Raw genomic sequence first — 20,788 nt, 5'->3', positions numbered from 1 at the left:
CATCCTCCACTCCCTCAGAGACGCACGGCACCCATTTTCTGCATCACAGTCTGGGCATGCTGGGTCTAGTCTCGCTGTATACCTCTCCCAGGAGCCAGGTTATACAGCGCTATTTTCTACCAGCCACTGCGGTCTGTGTAGTTGAATTTAGTGCCCACTGCAGTTATATTGTATGCTCTACATTGTATGTGACTTGTGCTTACGCTGCTGTCCGTAAATTTTCTCTACAACTACTCCCTGGACATTTAGGACGCTTACCTACATGTAGCTATAGCACCTTCTCATTAGCAGTATCTCAGTTTTTGCTGTTCTACAGCAATATTACCAATTTCAAGCACTACCTTTTGGGCTTTCTACAGCTCCTCGGGTGTTTACCAAGATCATGGCAGTTATGGCGGCCCTCCTTCGTCATCAGGGGATCAGACTGCTCCTATACTTGGACGATCTTTTGCTCTTTGCAAGCTCCCCAGAAAGTCTTCACTGCCATCTACAAATAACCATTGCCTTTCTACAAACGCACTGTTGGCTGATCAACTGGAAAAAGTCTTTACTGACCCCTTCTCAAAGAATGGTACATCTGGGAGCCTCCCTGTACTCTTAGGCTCATAGAATCTTCCTGACAGCAGAAAAAATATCTGTACTACAGCACTGAGCGCAGTTTACTCCACAGTCGCCGAGTGTCAATTCACTCTGCAATGCAGACCTTGGGATCCATGGTGTCCATCTTCGACATGGTGGAATTCGCTCAGTTTCACTCCAGGCCCCTACAACATCTGATCTTCTCCAGGTGAAATGTGCTGCCTCCTCTGCTCAGATCCCAGACGATGGGCCTCTCTCCTGTAGTTTGCCTGTCCCTATCCTAGTGGCTATAGATGTCCCACCTAAACAAGGGTCGTCCTTTTTGGATCCCGGACTGGGCACTCCTCACCACGGACGCAATCCTCCATGGGTGGGGCGCAGTAACTGACCAGCACTCCTTCCAAGGGCGCTTACCAATCAATGTCCTGGAACTCCGATCCATTTACAAGGGCCTCACTCTGGCTCAGGATATTCTTCATGGCAAGCCAGTAAAAACAGTCCGACAACGCCACGGCAGTGGCCTACCTCAATCACCAAAGAGGCACTCAGTCGGTCAGCAATGTCAGAAGTGTCTTGCATTCTCACCTGGGCCGAACGCCATCTCCGCAATGTTCATCCCGTGGATTCTCAATTGGGAGATGGATTTCCTCAGCCATCACGATGTGCATGCAGGGGAGTGGTCCATCATTCCAGAAGTCTTTCAGCTCCTGGTGGACAAATTGGGCCTACCGAACATGGACCACATGGCTACACAACACAACCACAAGCTTCCAGTGTACGGGGCCAGGACGAGTAACCCCGACCCAGCCTTCGTGGGCGCATTGTCTGTGAAGTGGACTTAACACTTGACGTATCTCTTTCCTCCAGTCTCCCTTCTGCCCCAAGTTCTTCGGAAGTTCAAGCAAGAAAGGGGAACAGTCCTGTTGGTAGCTCCGGCTTGGCCCTGACTCCATTGGTACTCCGATATTCAAAGTCTCTCCATAGACATTGCTCTCCAACTTCATCTACGACCAGACCGGTTTTCTCGGGGTCCCTGTCTACATCCAGACCTGGCCCATCCGTCTTTTTTTTTTTTTTTTTTTTTTTAAATACACTTTATTAAGTTTTTCAGAGTATACAATAGACAGAAATCTTGTTCCATGAATCAAACAGTGATATACTGATATCTATAGAGGCAAATTATAGAACAGAATACAAATAAATCTTGTATTAAATATTAGATATAATCTGTTCTCTATAAGAGCAAAGAATTAGTGACGCCTGTTAGATAAGAACAAAAAATATCTATCAACTGCTTGTAAAGTATACCAGACGATAATAATGGTCTGATATCTTAATAAAAAAAAAAAATTAACATAGTATAGAGGACCAAAATATAGAATATTCTGTCATAATACCTTAACTTAACCCATCAGATTCAGAAAATCAATAAATGACTAAGGAGAAAAATGAATCATGTTCCAATAGGAAAAAGAAAAGAAGAAATAATAAAGGAGGAGTAACAAAAGACACATAAAATATAGACAAAACAAGACGGACTGAGACTTAACAAGACAAGGGAAGGTGTTATACATTAGGCGAGCACAATAGGAGAGCTGGAGAGGAGTGAAAATATATATTAGATGCAAGGACTAGGACTTATTATACGTGACTGAGGGTCAAAGCAAAAGACCCGTCTGTCTTTAACGGCTTGGCTCTTGAGACATTCCTCCTAGGATCTAAATGGTTTTCTAGCTCTGTGGTCCAGACCAATCTCCGAGCGCGTAAACCAGCTTCTGCCAGGATTTATCACAGGGTGTGGCATACATATTTCCAGTGGTGTGCTACTAGAAACTATGACTCTCAGGTTTTTAGGGTCTCTACAATCCTTGCCTTTCTTCAAGCTGGATTGGATCTCTGACTCAGCCTAGCCATCTCTGCTCTGTCCATATGGTTCCAGCGCAGAATTGCTCTTCTACTGGATGTTCATACCTTCCTGCAAGGTGTTCTCCGAATACAACCTCCCTTTGTCCCTCCTGTGGCTCCGTGGGATTTGTCAGTGGTTCTCCACGCACTTCAGGAACCTCCATTCGAACCCCTGGATTCAGTAGATGTCAAATGGCCCACTACTAAGACTCTGGGGGCGATTCAGACCCGGATGCTAAGCTGCGCTCTCTCTCACAGCCAAAAGGGGATGGGTATGCAAATTCAGCGGTTGCACTGTCTGGTGTAAGGTCGCCCTCTATGTCTTAGAAAGTGACGGCAGAGTAAGCGCACGCAGGTATAAAGCCGCCCACTTTTATTTCTTAGCACACGTCATCTCCAGGAAGTGTATAATAAATCAGAACCATCGGAGCTGCACGCAGCGCTTGAGCTAGACCCTACCCCGCGGCAAGCACTGCGATCAATGCAGGCTGAAATACAACCAAGTGACATGTACAATGACTCTTCCATGCTATTTATGCACAGCCATAAAATGCTGTTTCGACGCCCAGTTCGCAGCACCACTCCCCCGTTCACAAGCACCTTCCCCTGTTACCACCCACAAACTGCACTATCTGTCACTCAAAGTAGCGTCCAGTCTGTGTACTACGAGCGCACAATTCCCGAGCGCAGTGAGTGACATGCGCATACTGACGCATGCGCAGACGGGTGACTATTGGCCATAGCGTCCGCGGCTTAGCGTCCGGGTCTGAATCAAGCCCTCTGTTTCTTCTGGCTATAGCATCTGTCCGTACGGTATCTGATTTAGGGGCGCTTTCCTGTCACGCCCCATTTCTAATCTTTCATCCGGACAGGGCTGTTCTTCTAACGCGCTCTGGCTTCCTTCCCAAGGTGGTCTCTCATTTCCATCTCAATGAGGAAATGTGGTTCCGGTCCTTCAATCACCAGACCTCTCCGCAGGTGAGGCCTCTTTGGATGTGGTTCATGCTCTGAGGATCTACGCGGACTGTACTAGTGCCATCAGGAAATCTGACTCCCTCTTTGTCCTATATCCACAAGAAGTGATGGCCAGCTAACAAACAGACTCTGGCCAGATGGCTTAGTATGACCATCTCAGAGGCTTACACGCAAACTGGCCTTCCTGAGGCGGCTACAGTATCTGCTCATTCTACTCGGTCTGTGGGTCCCTCGTGGGCAGCCCGCCGTGGCACTTCTGCCGAACAACTATGCAATGCGGCCACGTGGTCTTCTGTTCACACCTTTCTTAAGCTGCACATCCACTAGCAGATGAGGTAACGACAGTACGATTACGACATTGTAATCGTACAGTCATTCCCCATCCCCTGCAGTGCCTACACTTAACGATTAGTCGATCAGTGTAGGCACCCTCCATCATCCCAGAACATGTTCAATCTGTTATCGGCAAATTGACCGGCATGTTCGGCCGATGATTGATGTTGGAAACGTCCAACGGGAGCATGCATCGCTGGTCGTTTCCGACATTTTAGTGCCTGATTCATGCCCGATTAATGGACGACTGAACCATAACTAAGTCGTCCATTAATATCTGCTAGTGGATGTGAGGCTTTAGGCTCTATGCCTTTGATACATATGCCTCTCAGGGTGCTTCCTTTGGGCACCGTGTTCTCCTCGCAGCTCAGGAGCGTCCCTGCCCTTGAACAACTGCTTTGGGACATCCCCATTGTCTCCCTGTGTGACCCTGAAGAAGAAAAGGAGAGTTATGGTAAAACTTACCCTTATTAACTCTTTTTTTTCGAAGTCCACAGGGGGCCCGCCCTGACGCACCTGGCCTCTATGGGTTTCTTTTCTTGGTCACTTGTTTCCTTCTCTGTGTGAGAGTGTATCAGTCTTCCTTCCCCCCTATCCTGCTCCTGCCTTGGGCTTGTTAACAAAACTGATTTGCCTTCAGGCTGTGGTCGCGTTGTAGGGGGAAGGACCAGAGCAACCTGGGATTGAAAAAAGCTTTGCTGTTGGTGTCTGGTCCTCCAAGTACCACCTACACCCCATTGTCTCCCTATGGACTTCGAAGATTTAGGGTTAACAAGGGTAAGTTTTACCATAACTCCTTTTTTCTGGCACCAGTTCAGGGATACTAATCTGTAGTACAGTGCCTTGTAGGATAGCAGTAGCACAGAGTATAATTAAGCAGTACCTCAATAATATTTAGTGACGCATTCTGCAGACCGTAAAACTTATTTAAAAATACATTCCTGTACTTAAGTAACACACACTAACCATCCGTATTGACAGGAAGTTTTTCTAATGCTGGTGAAAGTTTTTGTCTGTACCATGAATTTATTGTGTCTTTTTTTTTTTACAGGAAGAAGAGCAATCTGAGAAAATGAGCAGTCAGTCTGAGTATTATGTATGTTACCTAATCATTGTGTTGTTCTAGCAGTTACTGCACTACTGATGAATGTATTAATATTCATGGCTCAATGCTGTTGTCTACAAGTGGTATTGCAACCTTTTCATGTGCTACAGATGACCAGTGTTATCACAATTGCAGAGTGAGATGATGAGTCACCATATACAGTAGGTCAGTTAACCTCTACATTTCTGAGGACGAAAGACACCTAAGCATTTCTGGGAATACACTGTGTGATCCAGGCCTATAAAAACAGAGATGCATAAAGTGATTGGGAAAATCTTCACCATATACCAGAGGTTCCCAATCTCTCCTCAAGGCATCCTAACAGTCTAGCTTTTAAGGATATCCATGCCCACAGGTGACTTAACCACTTAACTGATGAATTCTTTTTCAAAAAACCGCTCCAAAATTGTTGGTTTCTTTTATGATTGAATTAGGTCAAGAACATAATTTTAAACTTATCCATCACTATTTTATTTGAAATTTTTTTTTTTTTTTTTTTTAAACCCAGTATACCATAAAAATAGCAATTTTTATGTTCTACAGTAGTGATGGTCATTGACAGCTGTACTATCGATGGTTCAACCATCGATATAAACCATCAATTGTTTAGTGATTGGTGTAGTCCACAACTGCCGATGTTTCCTAAACATCGATTGAGGGTTGCCATCGATGATGCAACATTGATGGCCACCAGCAATGGCAAACCACTTGTTTTCAGGCAGACCATCGATGGTCGGTTGCCATTCCTAATCAGAGGTTCTGCGATACCTATCGAGATAGAGAGAGATATATATATATATATATATCTCTCTATCTCTCTCTATCTCTCTATCTCCTCATTTTATATTTGGTATAAACACAGTGATCGGGAACACTGAGGGAGAGGTGGAGGCGGAGCTGCTGTCTGCTTCTTGTGCAGACACAGCAGCAGTAGAGATGCTGGCCTGAAGGAGGGAGGTCCCGGGGGCAGGAAGCATCGCAGCAGCAGCGCTGGCATGGAAGTGCTGCTGGCAAGGATATAACACAGCAGCCGCGGCGACTGCTAGGAGCCGCGGCTGCTGCTACAACGGCAGTAACAACTGCCCTTGAGAAACCATGGAAGGGGGGTAGCGCTTGGTCCCGATCACTGTGGCCAGCAGTGATCGGGTCACAATGCAGAGGGAGCTGCGAGTGCAGAGGGCTGGCTGGCCACACTTCCCAGACGTGCAGCCGCCGGGTAAACGCAGGAGGCAGGCGCTGACTTCCCTTCATTTCCCCGGTGGCTGCTTCACTCCTACACGCGGGAGGGGGGGGAGGCGGGCACTGGATGGCCACTGTTCCCCGGCGGCTGCGTCACTCCTACTGCCGCGGGGTAATTGGAGGGAGGGTGGGCGCTGGATGGCCACAGTTCCCCAGCGGCTGTTTCACTCTGAAGGGGACGGCGCGCTGACTGGCAGAGAGGAGCAGCCGCCGGGAGGGGGGTGCTGCTGGGATACCGAATCACTGCGATAAGAAGTGATTGGCAGGCACTGTGGGGATAATCAAACATGCAGAGGGGCCGGAAGGTCCCTCTGAGAATGGAGGCTGCCATAAAATTGTCTTCTGGCAGCCGCCCACTGAGCATTCCTGACTGGTCGTATCAGATACGACCATGTCAGGGAAAGCCCAGTCTGGTATGGTCGTATCTGAAACGACCATGCCAGGCAAGTGGTTAATTACTATCTCAATCAATTTGGTTTAACCACCTGTTCTCAACCATGGCCGGTTGCGCTGCCTTGAGGACTGCGTTTAGGAACTTCTGCCTTATACTGACCATTTTTATAACTGTCCCCAAATATCAGCATTTTGCCTTTTTTTTTGTGCCAGATCTAATAAATATATATATATATATATATATATATACACACACACACACACACACACACACACACACACACACACACACACACACACACACACACACACAGTGGTGGCCAAAATTGTGGACACTTTTTGAAATTTGAATGTTTTTCAACTTCGAATGCTAATAAAAACTGTTACACTTCATGCAGTGCAATGATTCATATATCAAATGAAAGGAAATTTAATGCTGAATTCAACAGCAGAGCTTTTAAACATTTCTGTATTTTTGGTATATGATAATAAATTGGAATCACTGGGTGTGCTGAAAATAAAAATTGCCAAATCTCTTTGGATATCACGTTGTTTCTAAAGCCTGATCTAAAAGTCCTTTCAGTTCTTTTTGAAATATCAAAGTGAGGTCATGTATTAATTCTTTATTCAGTTGTCTAATAGCCTCTACAAGATAGTCCTGCTTATTTTGCAGGACTATCCACCCCCTTTGTCTGCTTCTTTGATAATCCGATCATTTTCAGATATTAGTTTCTTTAGGGCCTGTCTTTCTCCTTCAGATAGATTATCTCTACTTCTTCCGTCTCTCTATGTTGTTGCTCTGATTTTTTTACACAAATTCCGGAAATCTTCTAATGTAGTAAGAGTAGAATCTTTCTACAAAAGGTCCCTATATTGGAGAGGGTAAAAATCAGAGGGATTCTTAAAAACTTGACCTCTCTTTTGGGTGTCATAGACTTTTATTTCATGATCATCTGATTTTCCATCATTCTCCAATAATAGGGATTCTAATGATATTTGGTCATTAGAGTCTAATACTATAGGGGATCCAGGAGTTCTGTGTTTACGCATATTTTTTAGGGCAAAAAACCTTTTACGACTTAGTGTTTTTACATATTAATTTAGATCAATGAAAAGGTCAAATAAATTTGGTTGTGTTGTCTGTGCAAATTTCTGACTTTTATTTAGAATGGGGAGTTCGTCCCTGGAGAGGACTTCGTCTGATAAATTACATTTTCCTTTTATTTCTACCTCCATCTTAAATTTTTACTGGGATTTCTTGACCAGTTTTCCTCCTTGTACTCCTCTTTCTTCTTCTGTCTCTTTTTTTTTCTTTTGGTTTTTGATCCATCCCTGTTCTCCTTGGTGGTGAAGGAGATTTGGGATGATTTGTATGTCTCTCCTTCCCTAAAAAACGCTGTTGTGTAGCTCAGGGCTTGACAAATTTTTCTAAAATCTAGGAGCCAGGAGGAAATCGTAGGTGCCAGACATCACCTCCCCAAAAAAAATTACAGGCGTGAGTAAGGAGCACAGCTCTGTGTTATGCAACTGTTAAACACAGTATACTAGTCCACAAAATGGTCACAGTTGAATGGATACAGTAAAATGGAGGCTCCCTCACTGCTCTGCACAGCTCCCATGCTCCACCCTCCAGTAATAACGGACCACATTTCCCATAAAACAATGCTGCCAGAAAGTACAACAAAACCATCCTAGCCTCATGGTCACACCCATATCCCTCTGAAGCCGCTCCGCAATCCCTGGCCACACATAGACCCTACTACCGGAGAGCTCTATGCAGCCGGAGATGGGAGACAGTTTGGACGTACAGGAGGATCAGCGTAGACTGGGACAGATGACAGGGATCAGAGGAGGCCAGGATGGAGTGGAGTCGTCAGCGCAGGCTGGGACGGACAGAGGCGCAGCAGTCGCCGCAGGCGATACTCAGCACAAGCACTCCTGTGCATGATATGAACACCGCAATACTATAGACATGAAACTCCGCCAGAGCTGATGAGGATCTGCTTCCTCCCTCACTGCAAAATCTGGTAGCCAGGAAGCAAAATCTGGTAGTCATGGCGACCTGGCCCCCGGGATTTGTCGAGCCCTGGTGTAGCTGCTAAATGTCTTTTTATCTAGCGATAATGGTTTCGCGTAAGTGTCCGTAGTAACCCTGTCAGGCATTCAAACCTATTTTGATGGGTATCAAAATACCACAAGTCCACTCTACCTCTCAAATGCCTTTCTCTATAGAGAAATAATAATTCTTATTTGTTCTCTCGGTGTCTGTGATTGAGTTCTGTATGGACTAGATTTAAATCTATCTCTTGGGTAAGGTCTTCAGTTGTGTGCATACCTCTTGAGACTAGGAGTTCTAGGCTTTCTATTTGCAGACAACATTCTAAATGTTTTATTATAAGAACGAACCTGATTATTAGCATAATCGTCTCTATCTCTAGATAACTTATCTTTCTTGGGGATTAAATCCTTTTCGAAATGCTCCATTCTCCTATTAATTCTAAGATCTCTTTCTTCGTATCCTGGGTGTTTTTTTAAAATTTTTAAGTGTATTGTTTCTATTTCTCCTTGCATTTCTGTTACTTTATCCATTCTGTATTTTATCAAAAGTTTCATAAGATTTTTAGAGCAGTCATCTAACGTGTTGTTACACAAATCCAAAAATTTGTGATCATCTTTAAAGGAGGATGTTTTGAAAATTCTAAGGCCCCTTGGGATTAAGTTTTTATCTAAGTTTTTTTGTAAGGTCAATTGATCCCACCAGTGGCAGGTTTCTGCCATACATAAAGATTCCATTTTGTTAAATAACTTTAGCATTTCATTATCCCCATTTGGGCCAGACAAGTCTTCATGACTAATGTCTACTAAAGATGAGTATTGATTCCTCCTTTCAAGATGATCCGAAACGCATCTTAAACCTGCCATAGTGCACACAGAGCAGCCTTTGCAAAACAGCTAGGAAATAAACACACATAGGACAAACCTCACAATGACGCTAGTGTGACTTTAAATTCTCGCAACTCTCCACAATCAACTGATGTAAGTGTGATCCTGCATAGAAATTCTGTGACAACTAAATATGGTTGCTGCTGCTGACGGATAAGGAGCTGGGCCTTAACTCAGTCTAAACAAAAAAATCAAAAGGAAAGAGCACTAACCATAAGTGTTAACACAGTTTAATAATATTGACAATAAACACTAAATCATGAAACCTAAAAAGTAATAAAAATATAAATGTAATGGTCTCAGAGAGAGACACTTGGGCTCCTGTCTCCTCATATAACTCGCTCTTAGGAGCCATAGAGCTCTATAGCTCCTTCCTGCTGTTATTAGCTGGTTTGTTGAACACTATTTGCCCACTCATTCAAAACTTTGAGTGGTCTGTGGCCCTCATTCAGAGCCGTTCGCTATTTGCGGTCGTTCGTTCAAAAACAAGGGGTGGCTATTCAAATAATCCGTTCGCACATTGCAGTCTGTTCACACCTCTAAGTCTGAACGAGCGAGCAAAACATACGCTCGTTTATTTGATAAAAACGCCCCCTGGCCGCTCGCACCATACGTCATGTCCGCTATTTATTAGATTAATCGAGTACATCGTACAGCGTATGAACTGCTCGCTATTCTTGTGGTTGGTTTTTTCAACCGCTATTTTGCGAGCAGTTCTGAGTGTAAAAAAACCAAGTGACGTGGTCAATGATGCTGCTGGATTAATTATGCACACCCTTAAAACGCCCGTTTTGACCTTTAAGCACGCCTGCGTTCGAATTCCACTCCCCCGTTTTCAAGCACCTTCCCCTGTTACCACCCACATACGCCTCATTCTGTCACTCAAAATAGCAGGCACTCGCTATATAGCGTACAAACGATTTTCGGCCGCACTGACTGGTTCGCGCATGCGTACTAAAAACTGTACGCAAGCGCAGAAGTGCGAATATCGCTCGGAACGAGCGGCTCTGAATGACGGCCAGTGTGTCTTGCTGTTAATACTGGTCACCTTGGGGACACACCTGGTCAGTTTGTGACTACTAGTGTTAACTCTAGGTCCGGCAGCAGGCAGGGTGCCGGACCTACAGCTAGGGCACTTCTGCGCGTGCCCGAATAGGGGGCATGGCCAAAGAATAGGGGGCGTGTCTTTATGACGCGTCCCCTTTTTGTCACTCCTGGGGGCGTGCCCAGCACTTACGGACATGCCGGGCAGCCCCCCAAGGGCTGCCGCCCTTTTGACCACCCGCGGGACACTATGACCCGTGGGTGAAGACAGAACCCGCAGGCTGTCTCAGCAGGATGCCGCGCTGGAGGGCAGGGTGCTTTCTGCCCTTCAGAAATAGGGCGTGGCGCCCCGCTAAAACAGCCTAGCGGGAACGCTAAGTACAACTCTGTATATATAAATATATACATACCAGTTGCTCATTTTACTATTAGATGCTCTTTGTGGGTTTCCCCTGAGAACACACCATTGCTTGGGGATTTCTTGGGTTGCTAATAATATCTTCCAAGAATAAGGCTCCCAAGGAGGTGAAAGCTCCAGTGCTGCGCACTTGTAAAAAATGTGTCAATGTAATTTCTCCCCAGGACCCGGACAACGATGGGCAGTTTGTCCATTGCGTTACAGCTCTATAGCCGTATGTACCTTCAGCCGCAGGATCCAGTCGGGAACCGGCTTGGGCTTCGATGTTGACACAGGTAATGTCGCAGTTAGTAAACCGGCTTGCAGCTCCAGCGCTCCCTGTTCCTAACATTCTCCCAGCTCAACAGCTACCTACTGTTGAGCCACCTCGAGTGCAGTCTTTTACTCAATCCGTGCAGGTGTTGACTCAAGTGTCAGCATCCTTTTAGCAAATGCTGGATAAGGATAAAGCTACCAGACGTAGACCTGCTACTCGTGAGAGCCCTACGCTGCGCTCAGGGGGAGATTCTGACCGAGTGTTCTTCGGACAATGAGGCTAGTGTCTCTGTCACCTCTGAGGTTGAGACTTCTTCGGCCCCGGAGGATCCCCAGAAGATGTTGAGGCTCTTATCAGGGCAGTTAAATCTGTACTCCTGGTTGAGAATTCGGAGCAACCTCTAAAATCCAAGGCCCCAGTATTCAAAAGTCAAGAGAAGGCGGTAACGGAATTCTTTTTTTCGGCGCAACTGGAGGACCTCCTAGCGGAGGTGTGGGCTCGCCTCAATAGACTTTCAAGTTTCTAAGTGTATTGCTACCTTTTATCCTCTCCCAGGATAGGGCCAAATGAGAATCTCCTCCAGCAGTTGATGTCCATATTACCCGTCTTATCAGGTCTTCTCTTCTCCCTATTACGAACACCGCTTCCCTTAAGGATCCTACGGATCAGAAGCTGGAGAATTTTCTTGAGACCATATATATTAATGCTGGAGCTATTGCTTGTCCTGTGTTTAACTATCCGCCAGACCTACTCTTTGGCGGATCTTCCTGCCCTTGCTGTGGTGACTGCCCATTCTACCTGGTCAGTGGCAGCCTCTTGGGCAGCTCGCTGTGGCGCATCTGCAGAGCAGCTGTGTAATGCTGCCAAGTTGCCCACATCATCCTTTTTTATGCTTTTTACATGTTTGCATCTTCGGACTCACTGTTCTCACTGCAGCTCAGGAGCATCTCCTCCCATAGGGGGACAGTTTTGGGATGTTCCAGAGTGATCAATGTTCCTCTTAGTGGAAGAAGAAGAAAAAGATTTATGTTCTTACCTGTTACATCTTTCTTTGACTTCATAGAGGGCACAAAGCGCCCACCACGACTCACTTGGCTGCCGGGGTGTGTTTCTTTGGTTACTGGTTTTGCTCACCTATCCTATGTGTGTGGTTCTCAGCGTGTGCAGTCTTCTTTCTCCTTCTCGTCCCTTGCCGTGGGCGTGTAGAAGAGAGGGAGCCTGGGCTGTTGGGATTTTAAATTTTAACTATTTGGTGCCCAGACTCTGCTCTCCACACCAGAGTGATCCCTGTGCCCCCTATGGAGTCGAAGAAAGAGATTTAACAGAGAAAAACATAAATCTCCTTTTTGGTTTAAGTGGCACCACTTTTAGGGGTTGGTGCCATTAGGGGCAAGAGTAGGGTGGGATTTGTTATGTGGACAGTGGGCTCCTTAATTGCTTTGGCCAAGGAGGCAGATAATACCCCCTACAAATTGTCTTTCCTTTGGTGGACTTTGTTGTAGGGATGTACACTTCTAAAAAAGAGCTGGAACTGACAGTCTATGTCAGAGAGCTGCAATCCTGACCAACTGTCCGAAGCTACTGTTGCTAAGAGTTTAATCTTCTGCATCCTGCACTGTTTCTCCTTCTCAAAGCTTCTTTAGTCTGGGGTACCAAGTACATATATTTTTTTTTCCTCCTTGCTATATTTATATTTTATATTTTTCTGTAAATCCTTATTTATGTTAGTTTGAGTTTGTTACAAATGTTGTTAGACTACTTGAGTTGGTCTTTTTACCAGAAAGTTATAACTTATTCTAGGTCAGATTTGTTGTGCGACTATTCTTTTGCAGTGACGTGTGGTGAGGTCAATGGCGGGGGAGGCACATGTGGAGATGGGTCTAAGTGCTGGGAGCTTGTCTCACCCCCTACCCACTGTAACTCTCCCCTTAGTACACTAAGCTTCAGTGTCCATTGATTCTCCTACCTGCATCACTGTCTTCTCTTGCTGCTGCTGACTGAGCTCCATCGCTAAACACTGCAGTGAAAATGCATGTGAAATAAAGTTGGCAAATTGATAGACAGGCCAAGGTTCCTGATGTGCAGCCTGCAAGCCTAGGGGAAACTCCTGCTCAGATGTGATACGTAGCTTAGCCCATTGCTGACCTGATTAGCTCACTGTTAGTCCTGGAGATAAGTGATTAACACAGTAGCAAACTCGTGCCTGGTGGAGAAGGTGGTCCTGTGATAAGCCACTATGGGTGAAGAGATCTGTCTTGATACTGGCACGTGTATCTTTGTTATTGAAGATCCCAAATGTTCCCGGGAAGCGCAAGTGTCAGAGGTGGCCCAGGTTCACAATGCTGAGAATTCTGACTCTTAAGAAGAGGGGGAACACCTAGATGATTCTAATTCATTTGAACATAAGTCCTTTGGAGTTCAGACATTGACAAGTTGGTTATGGCTGTCCATTAGGCTTTTAATATGATTGACTTTGTTCACCCAGTGACTTTGGCGGTTGATATATTTAAGGAGAAGGGTTGTTTCTTTTCCTTCCTCTTCTCAGTTGTTCAAAGAGCCATGGAATTATAAGAAGTTTCTTTTTCCGCATTGGATTCAAGTGGCATATCACTTATCAGGTGTTGATATGGCTAATCAGCCACTAAGAATGCATTTTATATTATACTATAAGTATTTACATTTTATTTTTTCTCCATACCCCCTTACGTATACCACTTAACTTACAGTGCATCCCTACTTAACTGGCAGGTCATCCCTAGACCAGTTTGATACCAATCAGTTGCCACCCCCCCTTTTTTACCCATATAACCCCCCTTTTCTTCTTCAGGGTCCGTAGGCTCCACAGGGAGACCTTGGGGTGTAGGTGATGGAACTGAATTCGGGCACCACGCAGTTAAAGCTTTCAGCTCCCAGGATGCACTGGGTCCTCTTCCTATACTCCGAGCCAGAGGCACCTCAGTTTCGTTGGTGCCCGGCCGGAGTCTGGCAGCCCTAAAGATTTTTTAAAATAATTGAATTTGTTTCTTTTTTTTACTAACTTAGAGTGTGCAGCAGCTAACTGTCCGTGGGACGGCTGCGCTGCCGCTCCATCACCCCTCTGGTGCCGTGACGTCAGTACAGATCTGGTGATCTCGACGGGCATCCCAGGGTCCCTGCTAGCCGGCCCCGTGGACAGACCCAGACAGGCGGTTCCGGCTGTCATTCCCCCTATGGGGTTATCACAGCAGGCTGTAATTCTCCCTTTTGGGGTTGCCCCACCAGGGCGGTACAGGTACCTCCTGTGCCCATACTCTAACTCTGTGCAGAGTCTAATGGCTACATCTAATGCCTTTCAAACCATGTTGCAAGGTGAGAAGCCCTTACCCAGTAAGCCCTCTAAGCATCCTGTGTTATCGTCACAGTCCACGCAACTCTTAGAATATGAATAGAAGATGACGAGCCAGACCCTAAATCCAAGCACTCTGTTTAAACAGCAGAAAGTGGCTTCAGCAAAATTCCCTCTTATCGGATCAACTAACTGAACACATGGCTGCAGCCTGGTAAGAGGTTTCAACCACAAAAACATCTGATCTCATGTTACCCTTTTCCTGTGGCTCATTGTGCAAAATGGGAAACACCCACTGCGGTGGATTCACGTTATGCGGTTAATTGACAGCACTACGTTGTCTATTCCTACAGTTACTTCCTTGAAGGATCCTACAGATAGGAAAGTGGAAGCTTGCCTGGAATCGATATACTCTTTCAGGGGCTGTTGCCCGTCCATCCATGGCTATTTGCATGGGTGGCTAAAGCTATAGAGAGCTGGGCTGACGCACTTGGAGACTCTTTTCCCTGAAATGCTTTTAGGGATCAGATGTCTTTTGTTGCTCACATTCGAGATGCAGCTTCCTATATTGGAGAAGTGACATATGAATGCCAGTCTCCTAACTTCCAGAGTTTCGGCCGCAGCTGTCTGCCCGCCGTACCCTGTGGCTACGCTCATGGAAGGCAGAGGCGGATTCCAAGAAAGGCCTAGAAGGGTTACCCTACAATGGGGAGATCTTGTTTGGCCCAGGACTTGACAAGATTGTAACCACGTTGACAGCATCAAAAACCGCATTTCTGCCTTCAGCAACTACTACTACTAGGCCTCGGATTAAATCATTTAAGTCCATTCATCCTCAGGGAAAGCCTAAAGGTCAGTCCTTTCTTAGGCAGTCTGCTTCCACTAGGGCTGCCAAACCCAGGACCAAGCAAGACGCCCTGCTTCAAAACCCTAGGGTAAACCCTCAGCCTGATGGGACGGGCCTCCCTCTGGGATTTCCCAGAGTGAGAGGCCAACTTCTTCAGTTATCCCAATGCTGGTGTCAAACCACCACGGATGCTTGGGTAAGAGAAGTGGCCTCTCACGGGTACGCTCTCTCATTTCTCAAACGTCCTCCCCAACAGTTTTTCTACACAGGCCCTCCTTCAGACCTGTACAAGGCCTTACAAATCCAAAAAGCCATACAGTCCTTGCTGCAAGCAGGGGTAATTGTGCCAGTCCCACTACTCAGCGAGAGACTGGTTATTATTCTACTCTCTTTCTGGTTCAGAAGCCAAATGGGGCTCATCGGCCTATCCTCAACCTCAAATCCTTGAACAAATTTCTCAGGGTTCCCAGGTTCAGGATGGAAACCCTACGCTCCATCATCCTAGCTATGGAACCAGGACACTTCATGGTATCTCTGGATATTCATGACTCGTACCTACATGTACATATAGCGCCCTCACATCAGTGATATCTCCGGTTTGCTATACTACAGCAACACTTCCAATTTCAGGCTCTGCCCTTTGGACTCCACGGGTGTTTACCAAAATTATGGCTATCCTACGTGATCAGGGTGTCCAACTGTTACCATATCTGGATGACCTCCTGCTCCTAGCAGGATCCCCAGAAGTGCTTCACTGCCATCTGCAGTTAACTATGACCATCCGTGCTTGTGCAGGAAAGCAAATCAACTGGAAAAAGTCCTCCCTGAATCCCTCACAAAGAGGTGTTTCAACTCCTATTGAACAAATGGGACCTCCCAGAGGTGGACCTCATGGCCTCCCTACACAATCACAATTACCAGTGTACGGGTCCAGAACAAGAGATGCCGAGGCAACCTTGGTGGATGCTCTGTCAGTGAGGTGGACCTTCCAGTTTGCGTACCTGTTTCCTCTATTCTCCCTTCTTCCTCGAGTTCTTTGGAAGTTCAAACAAGACTGAGGCACTGTCCTGCTGGTGGCTCCGTCCTGGCCCAGGCGTCATTGGTACTCAGATCTTCGGAGTCTCTCCGTTGACACTCCGTTCCTATTGCCTCAACGTCCAGACCTGTTGTCTCAGGGTCCTTGCCTTTGCCAGGACCTGGATCGTCTGTCTTTGACGGCGTGTCTCTTGAGACATCCTTCCTAAGGTCCAATGAATTATCTCGCTCTGTCGTCAGCACAATGCTTAGAGCGCGTAAGCCGGCTTCTGCTAGGATCTACCACAAAGTGTGGCATACATATTTCCAGTGGTGTCGTCCTAGAAATTTCGACCCCCCCAGGTGTTTCGGGATCTCCAGAGTACTGGCCTTTCTTCAAGCGGGATTGGACCTTAGACTCCACCTGGCCTCGCTGAAAGTGCATTTCTCTGCACTGTCAGTATGGTTCCAACGTAGAATTGCTCCTCTTCCGGATATTCACACCTTCCTCCCAAGTGTTCTCCGGATTCAACCTCTCTTTGTCCCCCCAGTGGCTCCTTGGGATTTGGAAGTAGTTCTTCAGGCCCTCCAGGGTCCTCCATTTGAACCACTAGATTCGATCTTAAGTGGTTAACAGCTAAGACTCTTTCTTCTGGCGATTGTATCGGCCAGGAGAGTGTTTAAAGTTGGGGGCGCTCTCCTGTAGCTCCCCCTTCCTGATATTTCACCAGGACAGGGTTGTGCTTCGGACTTGCCCTGAGTTCCTTCCTAAAGTTGTTTCTAGTTTCCATATTAATCAGGAAATTATAGTCCCGGCCCTTCAATCACCAGACCTCTCGGCAGGTGATGCCTCCTTGGATGTGGTACGTGCCCTCAGGATTTATGTGGACCGTACCAAGTTCCTTTTCGGAAATCAGACTCCTTATTTGTGCTCTATGGATTTCACAAGAAGGGATGGCCAGCCAATAAACAAACTTTGGCTAGATGGCTTCGTATGACCATCTCAGAGGCTTACAAGCAGGTTGGCCTGCTTATTCCGGCTTCTGTTAATGCTCATTCTACTCGGTCTGTGGGTCCCTCGTGGGCAGCTCGCCGTGATGCATCGGCTGTTCTGCTGTAAAAGGCGGCCACGTGGTCTTCTGTCCAGATCTTTCTAAGGTTCTATGCCTCTGTTACCTTCGCCTCTCAGGATGCTTCCTTTGGGCGCTGGATTCTCCTCTAAGCGTAGGAGCGTCCCCACCCTTAAAAGGATTGCTTTGAGACATCCCCGAGGTCTCCCTGTGGAGCCTATGGACCCTGAAGAAGAAAATGAGTTATGGTAAGAACTTACCTTTGTTAACTCTTTCTTCGAAGTCCATAGGGTCCACAAGGCACCCGCCCTGACACACCTTGCTTCATATGGGCTTTGTTGCTTGTCACCGGTTTTCCGTCTCCTGTGTGAGAATGTGATTCTTGAGTGTACCAGTCTTCCTTCTCTCTTATCCTCTGGCCTTTGGCTTATTACGACCTGAGGTGCTTCTGGCTTGGGGGCGGGGTAGAGGGAGAGTGGACCCAGTGCATCCTGGGAGCTGAAAGCTTTAACTGCATGGTGCCCGGTTTCAGTTCCATCACCTACACCCCAAGGTCTCCCTGTGGACCCAATGGACTTTGAAGAACGAGCGTTAACAAAGGTAAGTTCTTACCATTACTAATTTTATTTACCACTGTATGGAGCATTGTTTCTCTCAATAAAATATAGTGATTCAACTTCACATATGTACTCTGGTCTCTGCTATTGACACTTAGTACATGGACCACTCCCCCCGTCTTTATTTTTCCTGCTCACCCTTGTCCCTTGTTTTATACCCTACAATATATGACTCTGGTAGGTATGTCTCAAACCAAATACACGTTTTAGCTGCTTTAAGAGGCTTTCTTGTCTACAGTCATACTGCACTGGACATGCCTGATCCCGTCTGATCTTGGAAGTGTGGGCCTGGCTAGTACTTGGATGGGAGACCTCATTGGAATACCTGGTTCTGTAAACTTGTGTCTGACACTACACTTTCATGGTTGGCATTGACCTTATAACTGAGTGGAGGACATAATTAGATATTTCTCTTTGACCTTATGTGACTTGCACCACTCGTTTATGTGGTATCCTGCAATAGTAAATTTTTTTTCAGCTCCCGTCAATTCCATTTTTCGGTATATTATTGTTTTTTGATCAGGTCCCCATTTTTTGGTCTCTAACCCCAGTACTGCTTGGCCATTTTTTACTCTCGTGGACTTCAGTTATTTGGTGTTCTATTTTGATTCATATGACTGTACCCTTTTTATGTGTGTTTTATCTGTACAGTAACAGTTGTTTTGTTGCACAGTACCATACTTACCGCTATGTCCAACACACCATTAGTGACTGACACGGAGGGTGTAGTGGACCACAGACTGTGTGTGATGTGTTTGCGTTGGAGGGATTGACGTCATGACACTGACTTCACAATTGTTGAAGTCATGATGCACGAGTCGTTCCCGCCTTTGTGACGTCACTTGCCAGGTGGACAGCGAGGGGGCAGGACATAGTCTCAACTCTTGAATAAAACGTCGAACTTAGACCACTGTAGCCTACTTTAAAAGGTCCCATGAGTGTCGCAGTTTGCTTTGTTTTATATATGAGAGAAATTTTTATGATCATACAAGAATAAATTTATCAAAATTCTATTTTCTACTTCAGGGTCCTTAGGGTCCACAGGGCCTTTACCTTGGGGTATAGGAGACTGTGCAACCAGACCGGGCACCACACAGTTAAGTTCTTTGCGCCTCCCAGGATGCAGCAGGCTCCCCTCCTATACCCCGCCCAAGGCACTTTCTGTTTCGTCGGAATCGTGTGTTCCACGCAAAGGTTTCTATGAGTGGTAATATGGACATTCCGACGGACGTCCAAATCACCGCCCCACCGGCGTCAAGACCCCAGTACGATCTGAGGATCTCGGCGGGCCTCCGGGGATTTTTTTCTTCTGACAGGGACCTCGGACGATCCCTGACTATGGCTGCGTCTACGGGGGACGGGTAAGTAACGGCGGACGTCCGCGGCGGGCATCCGCCACTACACAGTCATTGTCACCCAGGGCTGGGGGCTCCCGGGGTGCTGGTCTGCAGGTGGAGCCAGGCACTGAGTCCTGCGCTCCACCTAGCCTCCAGGGACAGGAGACCAGAGCAGCAGCGGTACTGCTCCGGATTCCCTGGGGTTAATTGCAGGCTGGGGGAGGATGCCTTCCCTGTTTAACAGCCGGCTCCTCCCCCGCTGCTGAGCGCCAGAAGCGCCCTCTTTGCTGGGCTCCTCCTTCTGTCTGAGCTCCGACAGCCATTTTCAGACAGGAGCTACAGACAGCGGTGGAGCCAGGTCCCCTTCCTGCAAACCTCTCCCTTTGGGCTGAGAGGTGCAGGTAACAGTGCGGTCCTACCAGGTCCAGTGCTTGGATAGTTGACTGGAAGCCCTGATAGACACTGTATTTGAGTGCTGCTGCCTGTGTCTGTTTTTCTTTACTGTCAGCCATTTTAGCTATCCCTGTTTTTTTTTCTCTGAAAAAATTGACCCTTATAGTACAGGTGCTAGGGGTGGGGTATATTGTGCTTAGACCAAGTCGGTGTTTAAGTGTCACATACATTGTGTCTATTTACGGTTTATCATGTCAGGTGATGATGAACCTGTGCAGCTTGCTGCACCTGCCCTTTATTCCTGCATTAGATGTAAGGCAGGTATTGGGGAGGAAGAAGCAGAGAGGGGGGGCCTCTGTACTACATGTACGCTCTCTAGCCCTTCTCAGGCCGCCTGCTTGCCGCAAGAGCCCCCTTGGACGAAAAGCTTGGCTCAGGCTATGTCCATTTTGGCAGGACGACTATCTGCTCCGCTTGTATACCCTTCTATGGGGTTCACACAGCAGCCGATGGTACCGGGACCTTCTCAAGGGGGTCCAGGTCAGCCGTTACCTGTGCCTCAGGAATCCCCTGCCCCTAGTTGGGTGGACAATTTTCCTAAGGCTGTTCATTTCCTCATGGATCCTCAGGAATCCCCGCTCAGGTCCACGAAGAGGCCATCATTGTCATCCCAGTCTCAGTACGACGAGGATGACGTTGCCTCAGATGATGGGGAAATCCTAGATTTTTCTGACATCTGACACTGAGCCCATATATATATATATATATATATATATATATATATATATATATATATATATATAAATATAAAATCCCGGGCCTTATGCGGGCGGTCCGGGAGATCATGGTGATTGAGGACAAGACTTCTGCCGATACTGAGTTTACGCATGCTTATTTCAAGAGTGTTAAGAACACTAATGCGGTGTTTCCTTTATCTGGTCAGTTAGTTCATCACCTATTGGAAGCGTGGAAGGCTCCTGGTAAAAGGTTTCAGC

At 46.7% G+C, this 20,788-nt stretch overlaps 1 protein-coding gene across 4 annotated transcripts in view; it reads left to right on the top strand.

Moving 5' to 3' along the window:
- Positions 1–20,788, top strand: part of SYCP2L (synaptonemal complex protein 2 like) — a 314,762-nt gene that overhangs the window by 5,238 nt on the left and 288,736 nt on the right. For all 4 annotated transcript variants that reach the window (XM_088471654.1, XM_088471653.1, XM_088471652.1 and 1 more), the window contains exon 2: positions 4,844–4,888. In XM_088471654.1, the coding sequence (XP_088327780.1) occupies positions 4,844–4,888 (45 nt within the window). The remainder of the gene's footprint in view (positions 1–4,843; positions 4,889–20,788) is intronic.

Source organism: Taudactylus pleione, unplaced genomic scaffold, assembly GCF_031769625.1.
Source record: "Taudactylus pleione unplaced genomic scaffold, aTauple2 ptg000116l, whole genome shotgun sequence".
Classification (NCBI taxonomy): Eukaryota; Metazoa; Chordata; class Amphibia; order Anura; family Myobatrachidae; genus Taudactylus; species Taudactylus pleione.
Note: the sequence above shows the minus strand (reverse complement) of the source record. Positions and strands in the feature narration are given on the sequence as shown.